Below are 23,902 nucleotides of genomic sequence, written 5' to 3'. Positions count from 1 at the left end.
ATACCAGACACTGAAAAGCACACAGACAGATACATACTTCCATACCTCACACAGACTTGCACAGAGATAGACACATATTCCCATACCAGAGATTGACAGCACAGAGATAGATACATACTCCCATATCAGAGACTGACAGGCACAGAAGGGCATACATACTCCCATACCAGAAACTGGCAGCCCAGATAGTACATACTCCCATACCAGAGACTGACAGGCACAGAGATAGATACATACTTCCATACCAGAGACTGACAAGGACACAGAGAGATACATACTCCCATACCAGAGACTGACAGGCACAGAGATAGATACATATTCCATACCAGACACTGACTGGCACAGAGTTGGATACATACTCCATACCAGAGAGTGACAGAGATAGATACATAGTCACATACCAGAGGGTGACAGAACAGAGATAGATACTTACTCCCATACCAGACACCGACAGGCACACAGATAGATACATACTCCGATACCAGAGACTGACAGGCACACAGATAGATACATACTCCCATATCAGAGACCGACAGGCACAGAGATAGATATATACTTCCATTCCAAGCACTGATAGGCACAGAGTTGGATACATACTCCATACCAGAGAGTGACAGAGATAGATACATAGTCACATACCAGAGGGTGACAGAACAGAGATAGATACTTACTCCCATACCAGACACCGACAGGCACACAGATAGATACATACTCCGATACCAGAGACTGACAGGGACAGCGATAGATACATGCTCCCAGACCAGTGAATGACAGGCACAGAAAGATACATACTCCCACACCAGAGACTGACAGGCACAGTGATAGATACACACTCCATACCAGAGAGTGGCAGAGACAGAGATAGATACATACTCCCATACCAGAGACTGACAGGCACACAGATGGAAACATCCTTACCAGACATTAACTGGCACAGAGATAGATACATGCTCCCACACCAGCGACCGACAGGCCCAAAAATAGATACATACTCCCGTACCAGACACTGACAGGGACAGCGATAGATACATACTCACATACCAGAGACTGACAGGCACAGAGATAGATACATACTCACATACCAGAGACTGACAGGGACAGACTCCCATACCAGAGAATGGCAGGCACAGAGATGGATACATACTCCCAAAGCAGAGACTGACAGGTACACAGATAGATATTACTCCCATACCGGACACTGAATGCACACAGATAGATACGTACTCCCATACCAGAGACTGACAGGCACAGAGATAGATACATAATCCCATACCAGACACTGATAGGCACAGAGATAGTTACATACTTCCATACTAGACACGGATAGCACAGATAGATACATACTCCCATACCAGAGACTGACAGATTCAAAGGAAAACCATCTCTGAATTAGGTAGAAACTGGCAGTTATAGGATAAGACCCAGACTAATAAATCAGAAGATGACAAGTACAGAATAAAATCCAGACTCCCATAACAGACACTGCCAGATATAGAGTAAAGTCCACACGCACATACCAGGGACCGATAGATACAGAGCGACGCTCATGTACCAGAGACTGAAAGAAACAGACTAAAACCCACCATCGCAAAGCTGAAAATGAGAGATACAGAGTAGTCCCCTCTATTCCGTATCAATAATTGACAGGCAGAAAGGAAAATGAATACTGGTATATCATAAAGAAAATGCTGTAAATCTCAGCGGGTCAGGCAGCATCAGTGGAGAGAGGATCAGAGTTAATGTTTCAGGTGGATGAGCCTTTGTCATCGAACTGAAACGTTAACTCTCTCTCTCTCTCTCTCTCTCCCCAGGTGCTGCCTGACCCGCTGAAATTTCCAGCATTTTCTGTTTTTATTTCCGATTCCAGCATCCACAGTATTTTGCTTTTATACTCGACTATCATAATAAAAATAACATAAGAAATAGGAGCAGGACTGGTACGGAATAAAACACACCGTCATATCAAACACTGACAGATACAGAGTAAAAGTCATCATCACATACCAGAGGTGGGCTGATACAGAATAAAGTCCATAATCACAAACCCGGTTCCAATACAGTACATAGAAACCCCCCACAATAATCAGAGAATGTGTGTAAAGATTAAAATCCACATTCACAAACCAGAAATTCACAGGTATTGATTAAAACATTCACTTATATATCCCAAACAGAAAGTGGATTAAAATTTGACTGGATCCTATGGCCGTGAATTGAACCCAGATCAACTAACTTGGAAGGCAGCTGTGCTCACCACTCTACCACCATCACACGCATCAAGCGGGAAAGCATCGCTTTCTGTTTTTACACGTGCCGGTCAATCCCACACTGACACACTGTACCAGACAGTGACAGATAGTGTCTTTACCATACTCCCAGTCAATCCCACACTGACACACTGTACCAGAGAGTGACCGATAGTGTCTTTACTACACTCCCAGTCAATCCCACACTGCACCAGACAGTGACAGATAGTGTCTTTACTATACTCCCAGTCAATCCCACACTGACACACTGTACCAGACAGCGACAGATAGTGTATTTACTATACTCCCAGTCAATCCCACACTGACACACTGTACCAGACAGTGACAGATACAGTATCTATCCTACACTGACCAGTCAATCCCACACTGACACACTGTACCAGACAGTGACAGATAGTGTCTTTACTATACTCCCAGTCAATCCCACACTGACACACTGTACCAGACAGTGACCGATAGTGTCTTTACTATACTCCCCAGTCAATCCCACACTGACACACTGTACCAGACAGCGACAGATAGTGTATTTACTATACTCCCAGTCAATCCCACACTGACACACTGTACCAGACAGTGACAGATAGTGTCTTTACTATACTCCGTCAATCCCACACTGACACACTGTACCAGAGAGTGACAGATAGTGTCTTTACTATACTCCCAGTCAATTCCACACTGACACACTGTACCAGACAGTGACAGATAGTGTCTTTACTATACTCCCAGTCAATCCCACACTGACACACTGTACCAGACAGTGACAGATACAGTGTCTTTACTATACTCCGTCAATCCCACACTGACACACTGTACCAGACAGTGACAGATACAGTATCTATCTGACACTGACCAGTGAATCCCACATTAGCATACAGTAGCTGAGTGACAGAGGCAGTGTCTGTCCCACACTCAATGATTAACCCCAGCACTGTAGACGTCTCTGTAAAGACACGTTTGGTTGAAATGGATTGCCTAGTAATGTCTTTCCCACACTCAGTGATTAACCCACTGTTCACACTAGAATCGGGTGAGCGCCTCCACCTGCTTTTAATGGTTGTTTGGAGTTTTCAGCCGGACCAATAAAATACTTTGCAATAGTTTAAGCTGAACATAAACATGGTTCCGAGCGATCTGTGGAATTTAAAATGGGTTCTGCTGAATGATTGTCACTTGTTGCAGCACTGACTTTCAGCCAGGAAATGGCAGCAACCTCTAACAGTTAGGAGTGTACAGATTGTGTCCACACATCGAGACGGCCATGAGTCTGGTACTACCCGGGGAGCTGGCCAAGCACACTAGCTCCAAGAAAATCTCCACAAATTACTGACAAAAAACCCCAGAAAACACCACGATTCACATACAGGAAACTGACAGATGCAGGTTAAAATCCCAACTCCAGTGATTCACAACCCTCTGAGTGAACAAATTTCTCCCAATCTCAGTTCGATATTATTGTACCAACACTACCTTACTCTTATACTCTAACCCATTTACATTCAGGGCTAACATACCATTTATCTTCCTAATTGTTTGCTGTAACTGCATGTTAACTTTCTGTGATTCATGTACAAGGACACTCAGATTTCACTCAATAACATTTACTCGTCTTTCTCTTTTAAATAAAGTCAGTTGTTTCATTCATATAAAGTAAAATTCACAGTCACATCTCAAAGTCTGAACAATACACAATAAACCCCACACTCACATATCAGTGACTGTCAGGGACAGAGTAAAACACACTCACATAACAGAAACTGACAAATAGAGAGCAAAACATGCATTTGCATAATAGAAACTGACCAGGTGCAAAATAAAACCCACACACACATCCCAGAGACAGCGAGACAATGTGAAAATCACACTCACATACTCGAAGCTGACAGGTGTATAATGAAACCCAAATTCGCCGAGCAGAAACTGAAGAAAAAACAACACACGTAAATCATATTTCCAAATATGTTTATCAAAGTTAGGTGCGCCTTTGTTGAGCTGTGTCAAGTAAATAGCCCTTACGTTTGAGAAATTCCTTGACCTGCAAGTCTAAATAAATATTTAATCACTTACAGCTGAATTTGATTACACCATTGTGTAAGAAATGGGAGAAGGCCATAAGGCCCCTCGAGCCTGCTCCACAATTCAATAGGATCATGGCTGAACAGCCAAAAATCCACGCGGTTACCCTGACAAAGAAATCCAATGCTGGGCCCAGCAAGAGCAAGTAAAGTGGACATCATTTAATCTAATACCACGTTGGTTCTTTTCAGAGCCACGCACTCTATCTGTGAAAGGGCTGGTTACTGTCTGAAGAAACTGATCTATTGATCACAATCTTATCAGCTGTGCTTCAGTTGGTAGCACCCTCGCTTCTGAGTCAGAAGGTTGCGGGTTCAAGTCCCACTCCAGGGACTTGAGCACAAAAATCTAGGCTGACATGCCAGTGCAGTGATGAGGGAGTACTGCACTGTTGGAGGTGCCATCTATAGGAAGAGACATTAAACCGAGGTCCGTCGCTCTCTCAGGTGGATGTAATAGATCCCACGGCCATTATTTTGAAGAAGAGCAGGTCAGTTATCCCCGGTGTTCTGGCCAATACTTATTCCTCGATCAATACAACACAACAGATTATCTGGTCATTACACATTGCTGTTTGTGGGAGCTTGCTGTGCGCGAAATGTCTGCCGCCGTTCCTACATTACTACAGTGTCTACACTTCAAAAAGCACTTCATTGGCTGCGAAGCACGTTCACAAGTCCGATGGTCGTGAAAGGCGCAATATAAATCCAGGTCACTATTTCTCTACTTGATATTAAATCCCTACGGTTGATAAACTGGGAGTTTCCTGACCAGAAGTCACCCTCAGTCAATGTCGGTTATAAACCGGTCAATGTCTGTTGAACATGTAAAAATCCAGATCGATAAACAGAGCAGCGAGTTTGCTGTTCAGATTATTGAAAATATACTAAAAGATTTATGAACTTTCCTCATAAAATTTTTGCCTGATAGCAGAACAGAAACACATAAAGAACAGAGTATAAATCAGGAGGTGTTTTTTTTTTTTTGAAATTCATAGCCAATCGTTCCAATTCTTTGTCAAATCACAAACGCCAGAGGTCACCTTGGGCCCATTCAAGGATCACTCTGCGCCAATGCTCTTAGCCAAAAGGCCTAGAGCCACTGCACCGTTCCTGGAAGTACTGCAATACCAGGTTCGTGCCATGGAGGTGGATGGGTTAAGCCACCCCACCCACCTCCTATTTCCAAAAAAGCAAGCATCTCCCTTCCTGATCCAGGGAGAACCACCTTGGGGTTATGGTGGTTACTCCCCTGTCAGGTCAGTTACGCATGATCTTAGCCAAAAGGCCGAGAAGCGAATCAGGAGGTGTTGCAACACATGACCTCATTCAAGAATTTTAGATTGTGACGAGCAACAAATCTGATTGGTCTCTTTAAAAACTCTTTTTGGAGTTCATCTGCAAAACAAAAAAACATTAAACGGTGCCACCCGACCTGGGTGACACTCCAGACATTTACAAGGCCCTTTTTTTTTTTTCCCCCTTTTTTTTGGTTTTTTTTTGTGTTTTTCTTTTTTTTGGTTTTTTTTTTTGGGCACTAAAATCACAATTTTCCCCAGTGCCCCCTATAAAAGGGAAGGGGGACACTAAAAGCACCGGCAATTAAAACAAATGAACTTTAAAACGTAAAATCAAATTAAAATTTGGTTGCCGGGCGTGATGATGCACTCCAGTCCCTCCGGTGCCCACCTCTCGCGGAAGGCCGCGAGCGTACCGGTGGACACCGCGTGCTCCATCTCCAAGGACACCCTGGACCGGATGTAAGAGCGGAAGAGAGGCAGGCAGTCAGGTTGAACGACCCCCTCGACCGCCCGCTGCCTGGACCGGCTGATGGCACCCTTGGCCGTGCCCAGGAGCAGTCCTACGAGGAGGCCTTCGGACCTACCCGCTCCCCTCCGCACAGGGTGCCCAAAGATCAGGAGAGTGGGACTGAAGTGCAGCCAGAATTTCAGGAGCAGCCCCTTCAAATAATAAAACGGGGGCTGCAACCTTGTGCATTCCATAAAAACATGGAACACGGACTCTTCCAGACCGCAGAAATTGCAGGCGGCCTGGGAGTCCGTGAACCGGCTTAAAAATTTGTTGCACGGCACTGCTCCGTGCACCACCCTCCAGGCCAAGTCCCCGATGAATAGTGGGAGGACCCCTGCGTAGAGTGCCCTCCATCGGGGACCCCCGCCTCCTCCGGACGGCAAGATGGTACGCCATGGCGTGTCCGGGCGGCCGGCGAGGATGGCAAAGTTGAGGGTGTGCAGGAGCAGCCCGTACAGGAAACCCCTCCGCGCGGAACTGAAAGGCACGGAGGGGATTTCCCCGAGGCGGCTCAAGTTGTGAGGCGCCGGCCCCCGAGGGAGGTTCCGGGGTTTGGCGCCGATGAGGAATTCCGTCCGGACGGGGTCAGTTCGGACGGGATCTCCCCACGTGCTTGAGCCTCCTCGATGCACCTAACGGAGTCAGGGCCCAGAGCTGTTTTTAGCGACTCGATGGCATCGGCCGCGTGGCGGACGTTGGCAGAATTTAGGCGCCGTGCCAGCGTGTTTGGCGCCATCCAGCCCGCTCCTCCGCCATCGAGCAGGTCCCTGACCCTGGTCACCTCACCAGCCACAGCCCTCTCTTCCGACCGCCACATAAAACCTCGGCCGTGGAGGTACGGATTCCCGAGCGGCGGTTCCTGCAGGACGGCCGCCACTCCAGCAGGCGGAGAGCTGCGCTTGGTGGAGACTTTGTTCCAGACCCTGATGAGTTCCCTGTAAAAGACAGGCAGCTCCCGGAGGGCGGTCCTGGCACCCCCCAAGTTCACAAACAGGAGCTGAGTGTCATAATTGAGGTCGCGCTGCTGGCGGAAGAAATACCTCGCCAGAGCGCACCACCTAGGAGGGGGCTCGACGTAAAGGTATCTCTGCAGGGTCTGAAGACGGAAAGTCACGAGCTGGGCGCTGACGCACACCAACGACTGACCGCCCTCCTCAAGCGGGAGACTCAAGACCGCGGCAGAGACCCAGTGCTTCCTGTTGTTCCAGAAGAAGTCCACCAGCTTCTTCTGTATCTTGGCAACAAACGCAGGGGGAGGGGTCAAAGTGACCAGCCGGTACCACAACATTGCGGCCACCAGCTGGTTTATGACTAGCGCTCGACCCCTGTAGGACAGCACTCGGAGCAGTCCTGTCCAGCGCCCTAGGCGAGCGGTGACCTTGGCCTCCAGCTCCTGCCAGTTCGCCGGCCAGGCTCCCTCGTCGGGGCTAAGGTAGACTCCCAGATAGAGGAGATGGGTCGTGCTCCAGGCAAAAGGCCTGAGCTCCTCCGGCAGGGAGTCCACCCGCCACTGACCCACCAGGAGTCCGGAACATTTCTCCCAGTTGATCCTGGCGGATGACGCGGCCGAGTAAATCTCCTGGCACTCACGCATCCTCCGCAGGTCAGCGGGATCCTCTACCGCGAGGAGCACGTCATCGGCGTAAGCCGAGAGGATGACCTCCACGCCCGGCCCTTGCAGAGCCAGTCCCGTCAACCTCGTCCGCAAGAGGCGCAGGAAAGGCTCCACGCAAACGGCATATAACTGGCCGGACATGGGGCATCCCTGGCGCACCCCTCTCCTAAAGCGAAGGGGCGCCGTCCAGGACCCGTTAACCTTAATCAGACACTCCGCGGCGGCATACAAAAGTCGGATCCGGGCGACGAAATGCGTCCCGAACCCGAAAGCGCGCAGAGTTCCGAGCAGATAGTCGTGATCCACCCTGTCGAACGCCTTCTCTTGGTCGAGGGATAGGAAGGCGACCGACAGACCAGCCTCCTGGGAACAATGGATGAGGTCCCGGACCAGATGGATGTTATCGTGGATTGTCCGGCCCGGGACCGTGTAGGACTGGTCGGGGTGGATCATGTGGTCCAGCACGGCACCAAGGCGAGCAGACATCGCCCTGGCGAAGATTTTGTAGTCCGTGCTGAGGAGGGAGACCGGGCGCCAGTTCTTAAGGAGGCGGAGATCGCCCTTCTTAGGCAGCAGGACGATGACTGCCCTGCGCCAAGAGAGGGGCATCTCCCCGGTCGCCAGACTTTCCCCCAGGACCCGCGCGTAGTCGCCCCCCAGGACGTCCCAGAACGCCCTGTGGAACTCCACGGTCAGCCCGTCCAGCCCCGGGGATTTTCCCCTCGAGAGCCGGTCGAGGGCACCGGTCAGCTCCGCCAGGCTTAGCGGAGCTTCCAGATTTTCGGCGCCCTCCGGGCTGACCTGGGACAGGTCCTCCCACAAAACTCTACGCGCTTCCTCGCTGGACGGATCCGGAGAGAACAGAGCCCCGTAATATTCACGGGCCCTGTTGTTGACGCCCTCCGGATCCGAGACGAGAGAGCCGTCGTCGGCCAGCAGCGTCAAGAGCTGCTTATGGACACTCTGCCTTTTTTCCAGCGAGTAGAAGAAGGGGGAGCCGCGGTCCAGATCCCGCAGGAACCGGATCCGCGACCTCACGAACGCGCCTCGGGACCCAACGAGCTGCAGGTCCTTCAGCGCGGCCTTCTTCGCTTCGTACACCGTCCGCAGGGCCTGGACGACTTGACCGAGACGGGCTTCCAGGTCGAGCACCTCTTTTTCTAGGCGCCCGACTCTGGCCGCCCGCCTCTTGGTCGACCCCCTCGCATACTCTTGACAGAAGACGCGGACGTGAGCCTTACCCACATCCCACCATAGCCTCAAGGAGGGGAAGCACCCCTGCTTCCTTCTCCAGTCGGACCAGAATCGACGGAACGAGTCCTGGAACCGCACGTCCTCCAGCAGCCGGTTGTTAAAGTGCCAGTACGCGGACCCCGTCCTCGCGCGGAGCGAAGCGAGCTCCGCCCACACCAGGTGGTGGTCCGAACACGGCACCGGCCGCATGGAGGCCGCCGGGACGCAGGAAACGTACGCCCGAGACACGTAAAGGCGGTCGACTCTAGACCATCCAACTCCAGGCCTCACCCAAGTAAAGGCGCTGGAGTCGGGGTGGAGATTTCGCCAGACGTCCACCAAGTCGAAGGACCCGACCAGGTCCCTCAACTTCTCCATCGCCGTCATGCACTGCGGGGCACCGGAGCGGTCCCTCGCCTCGAGGGTGCAGTTAAAATCCCCCCCGAGGACAATGCAGTCGCCGACGTCGACGGAGCCAAGAAGAGCGGACACCTCTTCAAAGAAGCGTTTGCTGCGGGCCGGGCTGAGGGGCGTACACGTTCACGAGATGGAGCAGCACGTCCCCCAGGCGAACCGTTACGTGCAGCAAGCGGCCTGGTACGGGATCCTCGACCCCCAAGATCTCCGGCTGAAAATGCGGGCCCAGCAAGATGGCCACCCCACTAGAAATGGCGGTGAGGTGGCTCATGCGGACCTCTCCTTGCCATTCCAGGAGCCACGTGGCTTCGTCTCCCGGAACAGTGTGGGTTTCTTGCAGGAAGCACACCGCATATTTCCCCTCCCGCAGGAGCGAAAAATTATCAAATCTACGGCGTGCCCCTCTGCCGCCATTGATGTTGAGGCTGGCTATGGTTATCTTCATGGCAAAAGCATAGTGCAACCTCTACCTTAACCTATTGTGGGGGAGGGAGCGGAGTCTTTTGTTGAACTCCGCTCCCTCCGCAGCCCAGCGAGGAGTCCCTCGAGCTCGCGCAGCTCAAGGTGTTGCGCCTTTGTCAAGGGCCCGCCCGCGGCCAAGGTTTTAATGGCGGCACGGACGGACCCCTTGATCAGCTCTGGCTCGGACCATTTTTCCAGGGCCAGTCGGGCTTGGTTGCGGCAACCCCGGCTCTGGGCCAAAAAGTCCCGGAGTTCCTTTGCAGGAATGAGGATGGTCTCGGCGGCGGCCGCGAGCAGATCCACCGCCTCGCTGGCGGTGGTCTCTAGGTTTTCACCCGCATCCCCCACCGAGTCCCCGTCCTCCTCCGGGAGGTGGCCGCCAGCAGCCGGCCCATCGACCGCACAAGGTACGGCAAATGACCCGGCCGCTCCAACCGGCCCTGGCTCTGCCCCGATCCCACCCCCAGGTTCGTCGGCAGAGGAGTCCCCACTGGGCTCTTTTAAAAATGGTGCTGGGTCGGGAAATGATAGCGGAAGGGGTTCCCCCTCCGCCCCAGGAACCGGGGAACAAGGAGAGACCCGGCCATAGGAAATCCCCAGGCCCTCCAAGTGCTCCAGCTCCACAGCAAGAGGCGAGGGTGGGTGTTCCTCCCCCTCCCCGCTGCCACCCCCCGGCCCAGCATCTACAGTGTCATAATAAACATTTGTTTCATTTTCTGCCGGGTCGAGCGACTCCCGGGGGAAGTTGGGTATTGGCTGGGCGGGCTCAGGTTCGGCCTTTTCGGCCCCGCCCGCCTCAGTCCCCGGGACGCCCGGCCCGGCGGCAATGCATTCCTCCGCGATCCCCACGCCCCCCACGACAGGCAGATCTTCCACGCCATCCCCGGGAGGCAGAGGCTGGACAGCCTCGACTATCTCACCCTCCCCGGGGACAGACTCCTCTCGCCTACAGCGCAGCTTGGGGGCGCTGGTTGGGGACGCGGGACACGCGGTGGGCACCGACTCCTCCGCGGAGGGATGTTGTTCCCCCTCCGCCTCATCGGAGCCGCGCCTCCTTTTGTTCCTGGGGGCGCGCGGAGTCAGGGAGACCTCCATGTCTGCCGAGGCCTCCCGCTCCGCCCCCCCCTTTTCCTTTTCTTGCCCGCGCCCGGGCCCCTCTGTGGTGTTGTTCAAGGGCTCGGGCACGGGCTCGGGGCACCCCGCGCTCGCCGGTGACTGGGTTGGGCCGAGCGCGGTAAACAAATTGTCTGGCGCACCGAGGGGACCCGCCTCTGGATGTTTTGCCTTCTCCCGCACCTTCCTTCCGATCGGATGCTCTTCCTCCCCCCCGCCGGAGGCCGTAATAGCAAGGGCCCCCGGCGATGCCCGCGCACCTATGGCTCCCGGCACGCGGACGCAACTAGGGGGAGGGGTGGCGGCGGCGCCAGCCTTGGCCGCCTTCGGTGGTTTGGCGGCCTTGGAGGCGGGGCAGTTCTTGCGAATGTGCCCCACCTCTCTGCAGGCATGGCACCGCACGCCGTCCGACGTCCAGAAGACGCGGTAGGCAGTCCCCTCGTGCACCACATTAAAGTGCCCTTCCGTCATGTCCTCCCGCGCCAGCCGGACAAAGAGCTGGCGGCGGAAGGAGAACACGTGGCGCAGGCTGTTCTCCCTGAGGCCGAGCGGTATGGGGTTGATCCCCGACCTTACCTCCCCCAGTTGGTGTAGGTGAGGGAGGAGGAGCTCAGCGGAAACAAAGGGCGGGACGTTTGACACGATGACCCTCTGCACGGTGGCCTCGAGAGGGTCCACCGGCAGGAACGTCCCGCCCACCGTGAGCCCCTTTTCAAGGGCCAGGGACACCGCCCGCTCCGACCCCAGGAAGAACACGGCCTTCCCAGACATCTTGGAGGCTGCGACAATGGCCGAGGGGCCGACTACCCCAGCCATCGCCCGCACGCACTCCTCGATGGTCATTGTGGGGTGAGTGTAGCTCTTGACCCCGTGTTTTTTTGTGATTAATCTGAATGGTGGCAGGGCAGCGGGTGGGGCAGGAGGTGCCGTGGAAGCGGTTGCCACCTGCGCATATGTTCTTGCTGGCCCTGCCACCGGCATGGATGGGGTCGCCATCACGGGGTCCCTTTAAGGGCTACACCCACCCCAAAGTCACAGGCCTTAATGGTCTTTATTGGCCTCTTGTATAGTGACTGAGCAGAGGAGCCCTTAATGAGGCACACCTCTCCCCTAGTTGGCCTCTTTAAACATCCAATCAGAGAGATACAGAACACTGGATATTGACAAGCCAATCACAACCATTGCCTTCGCCCATCCCTCATTAGCATAGGGCTGTGGGCGGAGTGTGGGGCTGCCGATATAATGCGGGCTCCGAGCAGAGTTTCTCCAAATCTGCGCCTGACTGAACGAGACGATGGTTGACGAAAAGAAAACAGGTCCCGCCAAGAAAGGCGCCAAGAAAGTAATCAAGAAAACCCCAGCGAAGAGCGGCAAGAGGCGCAGAAGGTCGAGGAAGGAGAGTTACGCCATCTACATCTACAAAGTGATGAAGCAGGTTCACCCCGACACCGGCATCTCCTCCAAGGCCATGGGCATCATGAACTCGTTTGTGAAGGATATTTTCGAGCGCATCGCGGGTGAGGCTTCCCGCCTGGCCCATTACAACAAGCGCCGCACCATCAGTTCCCGGGAGATCCAGACCTCCGTGCGCCTGCTGCTGCCCGGGGAGCTGGCCAAGCACGCCGTGTCAGAAGGGACAAAGGCGGTGACCAAGTACACCAGCTCCAAGTGAGACTGCCCGCTGTCCTGACAGATCAAACCCCAAACACAACGGCTCTTTTAAGAGCCACCCACAACCTCTCTGAAAGAGCTGCACAAACGCATCTCCCTTTACACTCTGTTTACTGTAATTATTTCCTGAACAAGTATGTTTGAGAAGTTTTACACTTCCAGTTGTAGATTTAGTTTTGAATTCTCATATCAGTTTCACTGTCCGGTTCCACCTTAGCGTCGCTGGAATTTTCCGCCAACTACAAACACGGTCCCTGGTCGCTGTTTCCCTTTGCTCTCAGACCCGTTCATTTACACCGCCTGCCGAATTAAGAGCTTGTTTAGGGGCTGAGACTCAGATTTCAGTCACACATTCTCTCGCAAGCCCTTTTCAAGTTTATTTTTCAATTCCTGTTGCGGGTCAGTCCGTTTATTAAGCCGACACTCCCCGCAGTGTAACAACCCAGAATGGGAGTTCTCACAGAGATCAGAACCGGGTCAGTTTGAACACTCTGTCCCTCTTCTCTTTTCACAGAAGGACCCCCAGTTCTGGGCTCACTCCCGCCTTTGCAGGGGATCGATCGATAATCTGTGAAACCCAACTTTTACAAAGATTGAGTTGGAATGTGTCCCGTTACAGAATCGGTGGGGATTGATTCCTGCCCATTAGACAGTTTGAAATAGTACCCAAATTTAATCCTGATTGTAACAGCCTGGAACTTGCAAGGGGAAGATGTAAAAGACAAAATTAATTAAAACGTGTTGGGAAATCTTTGACTAATGGTGAATTTATATTAACATAATCCGCTATTTTAAAATTTCTTGGCGGGGTTTTTGAATTAAAAATCGATATTCTGACTGTTGGAGACAGTAATTTCCGCCCTACTTTCATTGGTGGGCTAAACAGACTGTGATTGGTCACCTGAAAAGACCAATGAAATTCACCACCGAGCGACCAATCACAAATTCGCTCCCTGCATTCCTCCAGAAGGTACAAGAAAGGCAGATGTGGGAGGAGTTTCTCATTCTTTCTCTGAACGTGTGGATTGTGGAAATGTCTGGGAGAGGAAAAACCGGCGGTAAAGTTCGGGCCAAGGCCAAGTCTCGCTCCTCGCGGGCCGGACTGCAGTTCCCTGTGGGCCGTGTTCACAGGCATCTGCGAAAGGGGAACTACGCTGAGCGTGTGGGTGCCGGAGCCCCGGTCTACATGGCTGCTGTGCTCGAGTATCTGACCGCTGAAATCCTGGAGCTGGCCGGCAACGCGGCCCGCGACAACAAGAAGACCCGCATCATCCCCAGACACCTGCAGCTGGCCATCCGCAACGACGAGGAGCTCAACAAGCTGCTGGGAAAGGTGACCATCGCTCAGGGCGGGGTGCTGCCTAATATCCAGGCTGTGCTGCTGCCCAAGAAAACCGCCAGTGCGCCCAAGGGCAAGTAAAGCGACAGGATTTAATCTAATAACCCAAAGGCTCTTTTCAGAGCCACCCACACTATCTGTGAAAGGGCTGCTTTCTGTTCTGTGGAACATAATTGTCCAAGATTTAATTTAACATACTATACTGTCATTAAGGTGGGAGTTTGCTGATCAGAAATGAGCCTCAGACATTCTCAGTAATAAGCATAACCATCTAGAAGTCCGGATCATCAAACAGTGCCGCATGTTTGTTGTTAGCCGATATTCTGATCAGCGATTTAATATAGAGGGGGTCTGGCTTCCGAGAAATGCAAAACAGACGGAAGCTGAACGTGAGACCGTTGGTCATTGAACATGTTGGGAGAGCCGAATATGAACCGGATGTTAAGAGCTAAGTGTAAAGGGAATGAGCGGTTGATGGGCCCACCGTCTCCTATTCGGGCAATAATTCAAAAGGGAGAAGTATATACATCCTGAACACATTGATCCATGCAGACCTTTAACCTTTTAATTTTCTGGAGGGAACCAGAATTCCAGCTTTGGTTAATTCAAAATATCCCAAATAGTATCCCACCTGTGCCCGCATTAAGAGCTGGGTTAAAGGTGAGATACAGATTGCAGGCAGCTCGTCCCCTCTCTGGAATTTATCCATCCCATACTCCACACCCAGAAATGGCTATCAGAGAGAGCGATCGAGAGACAGACACAGTATCAGTCTTAAACTCCCGAACTGTGTCTCCATATTATCGCACATTCATGCACAGCACCAGCGGAAAAGACACAGAGACAGACACAGTATCAGTTTTACACTTTGTATCAGTGTCTCCATAATACGCTCAGTAACAGTGTCACACCTTCACGTATTGCACCAGAGAGAAACAGAGACATTATCAGTCTTGCACTTCCAACAGTGTTTCAACATCACGCTAAATAACAGTATACCGCCTTCACAAACAGTAAGAGAGCGGATAGAAACTGAGAAGCAGAGAGAGGGGAGAGGGCTGAGCGAGAGACAGGAGAGTGCGAGGTAGGGCGGTGAGACACAGAAAGAGATGCACAGTATCAATTCCAGACTGACCGGTGAAGTCCCGTTTTATTCTGAAAGATCCCATTGGAGAGACAGAAGATGCAGTCTCCTCTCACTGATATTGTACCAGAGACAGACACATTATTAATCCCACACTGCGGGACAGTGTCAGAGAGTGAGAGAAACAATGTTCACTCGCTTGCCTGTTGCACTCTCTGCAATCTTGCAGCTCAGCGCCATAAGAACAGAACAAATCGGAACAGGAGTAGGCCATTTGGCTCCTCGAGCCTGCTCTGCCATTCAATAAGATCATGGCTGATCTGATCATGGACTCAGCTCCACTTCCCTGTCCCCTCCCCATAACCATTTACTCCCTTATCGCTCAAAAATCTGTCTATCTCCGCCTTAAATATATTCAATGACAGCCTTCACAGTTGTCTGGGGCAGATAATTCCATAGATTTACAACCCTCTGAGAGAAGAAATTCCTCCTCATCCCAATTTTAAATGGGCGATCCCTTATTCTAAAACTATGTAACCTCGTTTTAGTTGCCCCTATGTGGAAATATCCTCTCTGCATCCACCTTGTCAAGCCCCCTCATTATCTTATAAGTTTCAATAAGATCACCTCTCATTCTTCTGATCACCAATGTGTACAGACTCAACCTACTCAAACCTTTCCTCATAAATCAACCCCCTCATCTCCGGAATCAACCGAGTGAACCTTCTCTGAACAACCTCCAATGTAAGTATATCCTTCCTTAAATACGAAGAACAAAACTGTACACAGTACTCCAGGTGTGGCCTTACCAATACCCTGTACAGTTGTAGCAGGACTTCTCTGCTTTTATACTATATCCCCCTTGCAATAAAAGCCAACATTCCATTTGTGTTACTGATTACTTGCTGTGCCTGCACACTAACTTTTTGTGTTTCATGTACAAGGACCCCCAAGGCTCTCTGTACTGCTGCACATTGCAATTTTTCTCCATTTATATAATAATTTTCTTTACTATTATTTCTGCCAAAATGGATAACCTCTCATTTTCCCACATTATACTCCATCTGGAAGTGGACCTGAGTCTATGAGCGGATCAGCCATGATTGTATTAAATGGTGGAGCAGGCTCGAGGGGCCATATGGCCTACTCTGGCTCCTATTTCTTATGTTTTTATCTGCCAAATATTTGCACACTCACTTAGCCTGTCGAGATCCCTTTGCATATCTACTGTGTCCTCATCATAATTTGCTTTCCCACCCATCTTTGTATCATCAGCAAACTTGGCTAAATTAAACTCGGCCCCTTCATCCAAGTCATTAATATTGATTGTAAATATTTGAGGACCCAGCACCGATCCCTGTGGCAACCCACTCATCACTGTTTGCCAACCAGAAAATACCCATTTATCCTGACTCTGTTTGCTGTTGTTCGCCAATTCTCTATCCATGCTGATATATTGCTCCCAATCCCATGAGCTTTTATCTTGTGCAGTAACCTCTTATGTGACACCTTATCGAATGCCTTCTGGAAATCCAAATACACCACATCCACAGGCTGCCCCTTAGCTACCGTGCTTGTCACATCCTCAAAGACCTCCAGCAAATTTGTCAAACATGATTTCCCTTTCATAAAACCATGCTGACTCTGTTTGATTGAATCATGCTTTTCCAAATGTCCTGCTACTGCTTCCTTAATAATGGACTCCAGCATTTTCACAACAACAGATGTTCGGCTAACTGGTCTATAGTTTTCTGCTTTTTGATTGCCTCCTTTTTTAAACATTTGCAATTTTCCAATCTGCTAGGACCTCCCCAGAATCCATGGAATTTTGGTAGATTACAAACAATGCATCCACTATCTCTACAGCCACATTTCTTAAGACCATAGGATGTAAGCCATCAGGTCCAGGGGACCTGTCCGCCTTTAGTCCCATTATTTTACCGAGTACTGCTTCATTAGTGACAGTGATTGTAATAAGTTCCTCCCTACCTATAACCTCTTGATTGTACACTTCGGTATTATTCACAGTGAGAGTGTTTCAACTAATCTCGGACTCTTTCTGTCAGATATTAACTCCTGCACGGTCCCAGCAAACACTCCCACTCCCTCGTCCCTCCGATGTTTCTGCAGGATTGCTTTGTGAAGACGGGCTCATGGAGAGAGAAACACTCTGCACGGAATGATCCCAAATTGAGCATCTCCAAGGGACAAGGCTCCCAGCTTTAATCATTCTCTGTCCTTTCCCCCCAGGCCCAGTTCCTTTGTCAGATTCTGATAAAAGTAAATTGGGAAAGGTGCACTTTGATTTTTACAGGCTGAATTATTGCAGAGAGCTGCGCATGCGCGGCTCAGCCCCGCCCCCCCGTGTCGATTCCCAGTGAGCAGAAGAGCGCATGCGCCCTCCCCTCCCCCAGTCCTGCCTGTGATCGCCATTCTCTCAGTGAGCGGAAGAAGATGGTTTCAAACAGCCGGGAATGGAGAGCCCGCGGCCCCGGGGTAAGGCAGCGAGCAGCAGCCTCCTTACAGCAGCGCAGCGCTTTGGGAGCGTGTCCGCAGATGGGCTCAGAGACCGGCACTGAGTCCGGGGGGAGTTCAGGGGGAGTCGGGGGCTGTGTGTAAGGGGCGGAGTGAAGCAAGAACCAGTGTCAGTGCGTGGTGTGAGTGGGGGGAGGGAGAGAGGCCATTCTCGGGCTGTGTGTGGACAGTGTGTGTCCAAGGGGAAGGGAGACAGAATGGGCAGAATCTGCTGTTTACAATCATTGCTGCTTTCTCTCTCCTAACCAGCACTGAACGTTCCTGGTTTAGTTCCATCGGGGGCTGTTTGTTTGTCAGAGGCAGAGTGGAGCAGGAACTAGTTCCGCAACATGGAGTGAGTGGGGGAGGGAGAGGCCATTCTCGGGCTGTGTGTGGACAGTCTCTTACTTTCTACTTGAGGATAAAATGGTCCTCTGATGACTCTGGTTGTAAGCAGTTCTTACAGTAGCATCTCATGGTTCTCCGCAGGCCGTTGCACATGAACCAATGAACGTTACTTGGTAGAGTTTGCTTGATGGCTCCTGCAGAAGGATGCAATCGTTTGCACTTCAGTCCCCCGCTCCTGATCTTTGGGTCCCCTGTGCGGAGGGGAGCGGGCAGATCGGAAGGCTTCCTCGTAGGACTGCTCCTGGGCATGGTCAAGGTAGCCATTAACCGGTCCAGCCAAGGGGGGTCGAGGGGGTGTTCAGCCCGACTGCCTGCCTCTCTTCCACGGTTATGTTTGTGCCAGGGTGTCCCTGGAGATTGAGCATGCGGTGTTCACCGGTACGATCGTGGCCTTCTGTGAGAGATGGGCGCCAGAGGGACTGGAGTGCATCATCACCCGCGGGAACCAAATTTTAATTTGATCCATTTAATACCAAAGTTTAATTTGTCTGTTTTAATGCCCCTTTAATAAGGGGGCACTTGATTTATTGTTTTACTAAAATAGTTGTGTATACAGTGTGGGGTAACAGTGAAAGTAAATCACCTCGCTCTTTCAAATCATTGCTGCTTTCTTTCCCCAAATCTGTAGTGAATGTTCCTGATTCAGTCCCAATCTCTCCGTGTCTGTTGTTCTTCGACAGTGAACAGTGGAAACACAGCCTGACGGTGAGGATGTGAGGAGTTTCACAAAGTGTATCTATTGGCTGAGAGTGAGTGTCCCGGGGGGGAGAGGGAGCCGGGGGCTGAGGGTGAGTGTCCCGGGGGGAGAGGGAGCCGGGGGCTGAGGGTGAGTGTCCCGGGGGGAGAGGGAGCCGGGGGCTGAGGGTGAGTGTCCCGGGGGGAGAGGGAGCGTGTCCTGGGGGGAGAGGGAGCCGGGGGCTGAGGGTGAGTGTCCTGAGGGCTGAGGGTGTGTCCTGGGATGGGGTGCGGGGTGAAGAGGGAGCCGGGACACTTGCTCTCGTGCTAGAGACTGGCGGGTACAGAATATAACCAACACTCACATACCAATTACTGACAGTTACAGCTTTAATCCACACTCACAAACCAGATACTGACAGGTACATATTGAGCACCACACTTATCTACCAGAAACTGAGAGATATAGAATAAAACCCACACTCTTACATCAGAAACTGACAGGTACTGAGTCTTAAGAGAAGTAGCGACAGGGATAGTGGAATGCATTGGTTGTTATTTACCAAAATTCCCTGGATTCTGGGGCGGTCCCAGCAGATTGGGAAACTGCAAATATAATGCCCCTATTTAAAAAAAGGAGGCAGACAAAAAGCAGGAAACTATAGACCAGTTAGCCTAACATCTGTGGTTGGGAAAATGTTGGAGTCGATTATTAAAGAAGCAATCGCAGGACATTTGGAAATGCATAATTCAGTCAGACAGAGTCAGCATGGATTTATGAAGGGGAATTCATGTTTGACAAATTTGCTGGCATTCTTTGAGGATGTAACGAACAGGGTGATAAAGGGGAACCAGTGGATGTGGTGTATTTGGACTTCCAGAAGGCATTTGACAAGGTGCCGCATAAAAGATTACCGCACAAGATAAAAGTTCACGGGGTTGAGGATAATATATTAGCATGGATAGAGGATTGGCTAACTAGAGAGTCGGGATAAATGGTTCATTCTCGGGTTGGCAACCAGTAACTAGTGGGGTGCCACAGGGATCAGTGCTGGGACCCCACTATTTACACTCTATATTAACGACTTGGAAGAAGAGACCGAGTAGAACATCGTCAAGTTTGCTGACGATACAAAGTTGGGAGGAAAAGATGTGTGTGATAAGTACACAAAAAACCTGCAAAAGGACATAGACAGGCTAAGTGAGTGGACAAAAATTTGACAGATGGAGTGTAATGTTGGTAAGTGTGAGGTTATGCACTTTGGCAGAACAAGTTCTTATTTAAATGGAGAAAAATTGCATAGTGATGCAGTACTGGGGGTCCTGGTGCATGAAATCAAAAGGTTAGTATGCAGGTACAGCAAGTAATCAGGAAGGCCAATGGAATGTTGGCCTTTATTGCAAAGGGGATGGAGTATAAAAGCAGGGAAGTCTTGCTGCAGTTATATTGATGAAACCACACCTGGAATACTGCGTACAGTTTTGGTTTCCATATTTAAGAAAGGATATACTAGTTTTGGAGGCAGTTCAGAGAAGGTTCACTAGGTTGATTCTGGAGATGAGGGGGTTGACTGATGAGGGAACGTTGGCCTCGACTCCTTGGAATTGAGAAGAATGAGAGGTATATTATCGAAACGTATAAGATTATGAGGGGGCTTGACAAGGTGGATGCAGAGAGGATGTTTCCACTGATAGGGGAGACTAGAACTTGGGGGCAGAGAAACAGAAAATAGGTGCAGCAGTAGGTCATTTGGCCATTCGAGTCTGCACCACCATTCTGATGGCTGATCATTCCCTCAGTACCCCTTTCCTGCTTTCTCTCCATACCCCTTGATCCCTTTAGCCATAAGGGCCATTATCTAACTCCCTCTTGAACATATCCAATGAACTGGCATCAACAACTCTCTGTGGCAGGTAATTCCACAGGTTAACAACTCTCTGAGTGAAGAAGTTTCTCCTCATCTCAGTCCTAAATGGCCTACCCCTTATCCTAAGACTGTGTCCCCTGGTTCTGGACTTCCCCAACATCGGGAACAATCTACCCGGATCTAACCTGTCTCGTCCCATCCCGTCAGAATCTTTTATGTTTTTGAGATCCCCTCTCATCCTTCTAAACTCCAATGTATAAAGGCCCAGTTGATCCAGTCTCTCCCCATATGTCAGTCCAGGAATCAGTCTGGTGAACCATTGCTGCACACCCTCAATAGAAAGAATGTCCTTCCTCAGATTAGGAGACCAAAATTGAACACAATATTCCAGGTGAGACTTCCCCAAGGCCCTGTACAACTGCAGTAAGACCTCCCTGCTCCTATACTCAAATCCCCTCGCTATGAAGGCCAACATACCATTTGCCTTCTTTACCACCTGCTGCAGCTGCATGCCAACTTTCAATGACTGATGAACCATGACACCCAGGTCTCGTTGCATCTCCCCTTTTCCTAATCTGCCACCATTCAGATAATCTGTCTTTGCGTTTTAGCCCCCAAAGTGGATAAGCTCACATTTATCCACATTATACTGCATCTGCCATGCATTTGCCCACTCACCTAACCTGTCTATGTCACCCTGCAGCCTCTTAGCGTCCCCCTCACAGCTCACACCGCAACCCAGTTTAGTGTCATCTGTAAACTTGGAGATATTACAGGCATAATTGTAGAATAAGTGGCTTCCCATTTAAAACTGAGATGAGGAGGAATTTCCTCATATCAGAGGGTTGTAAATTCATTGCTTCAGAGAGCTGTGGAAGCTGGGTCATTGAATAAATTTAAGACAATTTCTTAACCGATAAAGGATTATGGGACGCGGGGAGGGAAGTGAAGCTGAGTCCATGTACGGATCAGGCATGATCGTATTAAATGGCGGAGCAGGCTCGAGGGGCCGTATGGCCTACTCTTTCTCCTATTTCTTATGTAGACAGATACACACTCCCATACCAGAGACAGACTTGCACAGAGATATATATACACTCCTGTAGTAGACACTGATGGGCACAGAAATAGATACCTATTCCCATACCAGAGACTGACAGGCAAAGAGATAGATACATACTCCCATACCATGACAAGCATTGAGATAGATACATATTGACCAGCACACAGATAGATACATACTCCCATACCAGAGATTGACAGCACAGTGACAGATACATACTCCCATTCACGACTCTGAAAGGCACAGAGAATAGATTATTACTCCCATAGCAGACTCGACAGCACTGATTGATACAGACTCGCATACCAGAGACTGACCGGCACAGAGATAGATACATACTCCATGCCAGAAACTGATCGGCACATGGATAGATACATAGTCCCATACTGACACCACCGGACACACAGATAGTTACATTCTCCCACACCAGAGACTGACAGCACAGAGATATACACATACTCCGATACCAGAGAATAACGGGCACTGCGATAGATACAAACTCCCATACCCGTGATTGACAGGCACACAGATAGGGATACATGCCTGCATACCAGGCACAGATAGATATATAGTCCCACACCAGACACTGACTGGCACAGATACATAGTCCCATACCGGAGACTGACAGCACACAGATGGATACATACTCCCACACCCGACACTGACTGACACAGAGTTAGATACATACTCCGATACCAGAGACTGACAGGCACACAGATAGATACTTACTCCCATACCAGAGAATGGCAGGCGCAGAGATAAATACGTACTCCCATACCAGAGATTGTCAGTGCAGAGATAGATACATACTCCCATAACAGAGTTTGATAGGCACAGAGAAAGATAACATGCCTGCATACCAGACACTGACAAGCAAAGAGCTAGATACCAGGCCCATATCAGAGACTAAATGGCACAGTGATAGATACATACTCTCAGACCATAGACTGACCGACACACAGATAAATACATATTCCCATACTAGAGAATAGCAGGCATAGAGATAGATACATACTCCCATACCCAACTCTGACTCGCACAGAGATAGATACATAGTCCCATACCAGAAACGGACAGCACAGATAGATACATACTCCTATACAAGACACTAACTGGCACAGAGATAAATACATACTCCCATACCAGAGATTGACAGGCAGAGAGATAGTTACATACTCCTGTACAAGATACTGACAGGCACACAGATACATACATACTCCCATACCAGTGACTGACTGCACAGAGATAGATACACTCACTCATACCAGACAATGACAGGCACAGATATCGATACATACTCCCACACCAGAGACTGACAGCATAGAGATAGATACATACTCCCATACTCGACTTTAACTGGCACAGAGATAGATACATACTCCCAGACCAGAGAATGACAGGCACAAAGATAGAAACATAGCAAATAGGTGGAGGAGTAGGCCATTCGGCCCTTCGAGCCTACACCACCATTCAATAAGATCATGGCTGATCATTCCTTCAGTACCCCTTTCCTGCTTTTTCTCCATACCCCTGGATCCCCTTAACCCTAAGAGCCATATCTAACTCCCTCTTGAATATATCCAATGAACTGGCATAAACAACTCTCTGTGGCAGGGAATTCCACAGGTCAACAACTCTGAGTGAAGAAGTTTCTCCTCATCTCAGTCCTAAATGGCCTACCCCTTATCCTAAGAATATGGCCCCTGGTTCTGGACTTCCCCAACATCGAGAACATTCTTCCCGCATCTAACCTGTCCAGTCCCGTCCGAACCTTATGTGTTTCTATATGAGATCCCCTCTCATCCTTCTAAACGCCAGTGAATAAAGGCCCAGTTGATCCAGTCTCTCCTCATATGACAGCCCAGCCATCCCTGGAATCAGTCTGGTGAAACTTTGCTGCACTCCCTCAGCAGCAAGAACGTCCTTCCTCAGATTAGGAGACCAAAAGTGAACACAATATTCCTGGTGAGGCCTCACTAAGGCCCTGTACAATTGCAGTAAGACCTCCCTGCTCCTATATTCAAATTCCCTAGCTATGAAGGCCAACATACCATTTGCCTTCTTTACCGCCTGCTGTACCTACATGCCCACTTTCAGTGACCGATGAACCATGATATCCAGGTCTCGTTGCACCTCCCATTTTTCTAGTCTGCCACCGTTAAGATAATATTATGCCTTTGTGTTTTTGCCCCCAAAATGGATAACCTCACATTTATCCACATTATACTGCATCTGCCATGTATTTGCCCACTCACCTAATCTGTCCAAGTCACCCTTCAGCCTCTTAGC

At 50.3% G+C, this 23,902-nt stretch overlaps 2 protein-coding genes and 1 pseudogene across 2 annotated transcripts in view; 2 read left to right on the top strand and 1 right to left on the bottom strand.

The window, feature by feature from the left end:
* Positions 1-23,902, top strand: part of LOC139248262 (zinc finger protein 551-like) — a 362,606-nt gene that overhangs the window by 99,860 nt on the left and 238,844 nt on the right. The gene's annotated exons all lie outside the window — the stretch shown is intronic.
* On the bottom strand, positions 5,437-5,639 carry LOC139248347 (U2 spliceosomal RNA; annotated as a pseudogene).
* On the top strand, positions 13,696-14,082 carry LOC139248172 (histone H2A type 2-A-like). The gene has a single exon (XM_070871914.1). It carries the CDS (start codon positions 13,696-13,698, stop codon positions 14,080-14,082), a length of 387 nt encoding a protein of 128 aa, XP_070728015.1.

This window comes from Pristiophorus japonicus, unplaced genomic scaffold (genome assembly GCF_044704955.1).
Source record: "Pristiophorus japonicus isolate sPriJap1 unplaced genomic scaffold, sPriJap1.hap1 HAP1_SCAFFOLD_29, whole genome shotgun sequence".
Taxonomy (NCBI): domain Eukaryota; kingdom Metazoa; phylum Chordata; class Chondrichthyes; family Pristiophoridae; genus Pristiophorus; species Pristiophorus japonicus.
This window is presented reverse-complemented; position numbering and strand designations above follow the sequence as displayed.

Bases quoted from the DNA above. Each gene is read 5' to 3' on its own strand.
- LOC139248172 (XM_070871914.1), top strand. From the start codon at position 13,696: ATGTCTGGGAGAGGAAAAACCGGCGGTAAAGTTCGGGCCAAGGCCAAG.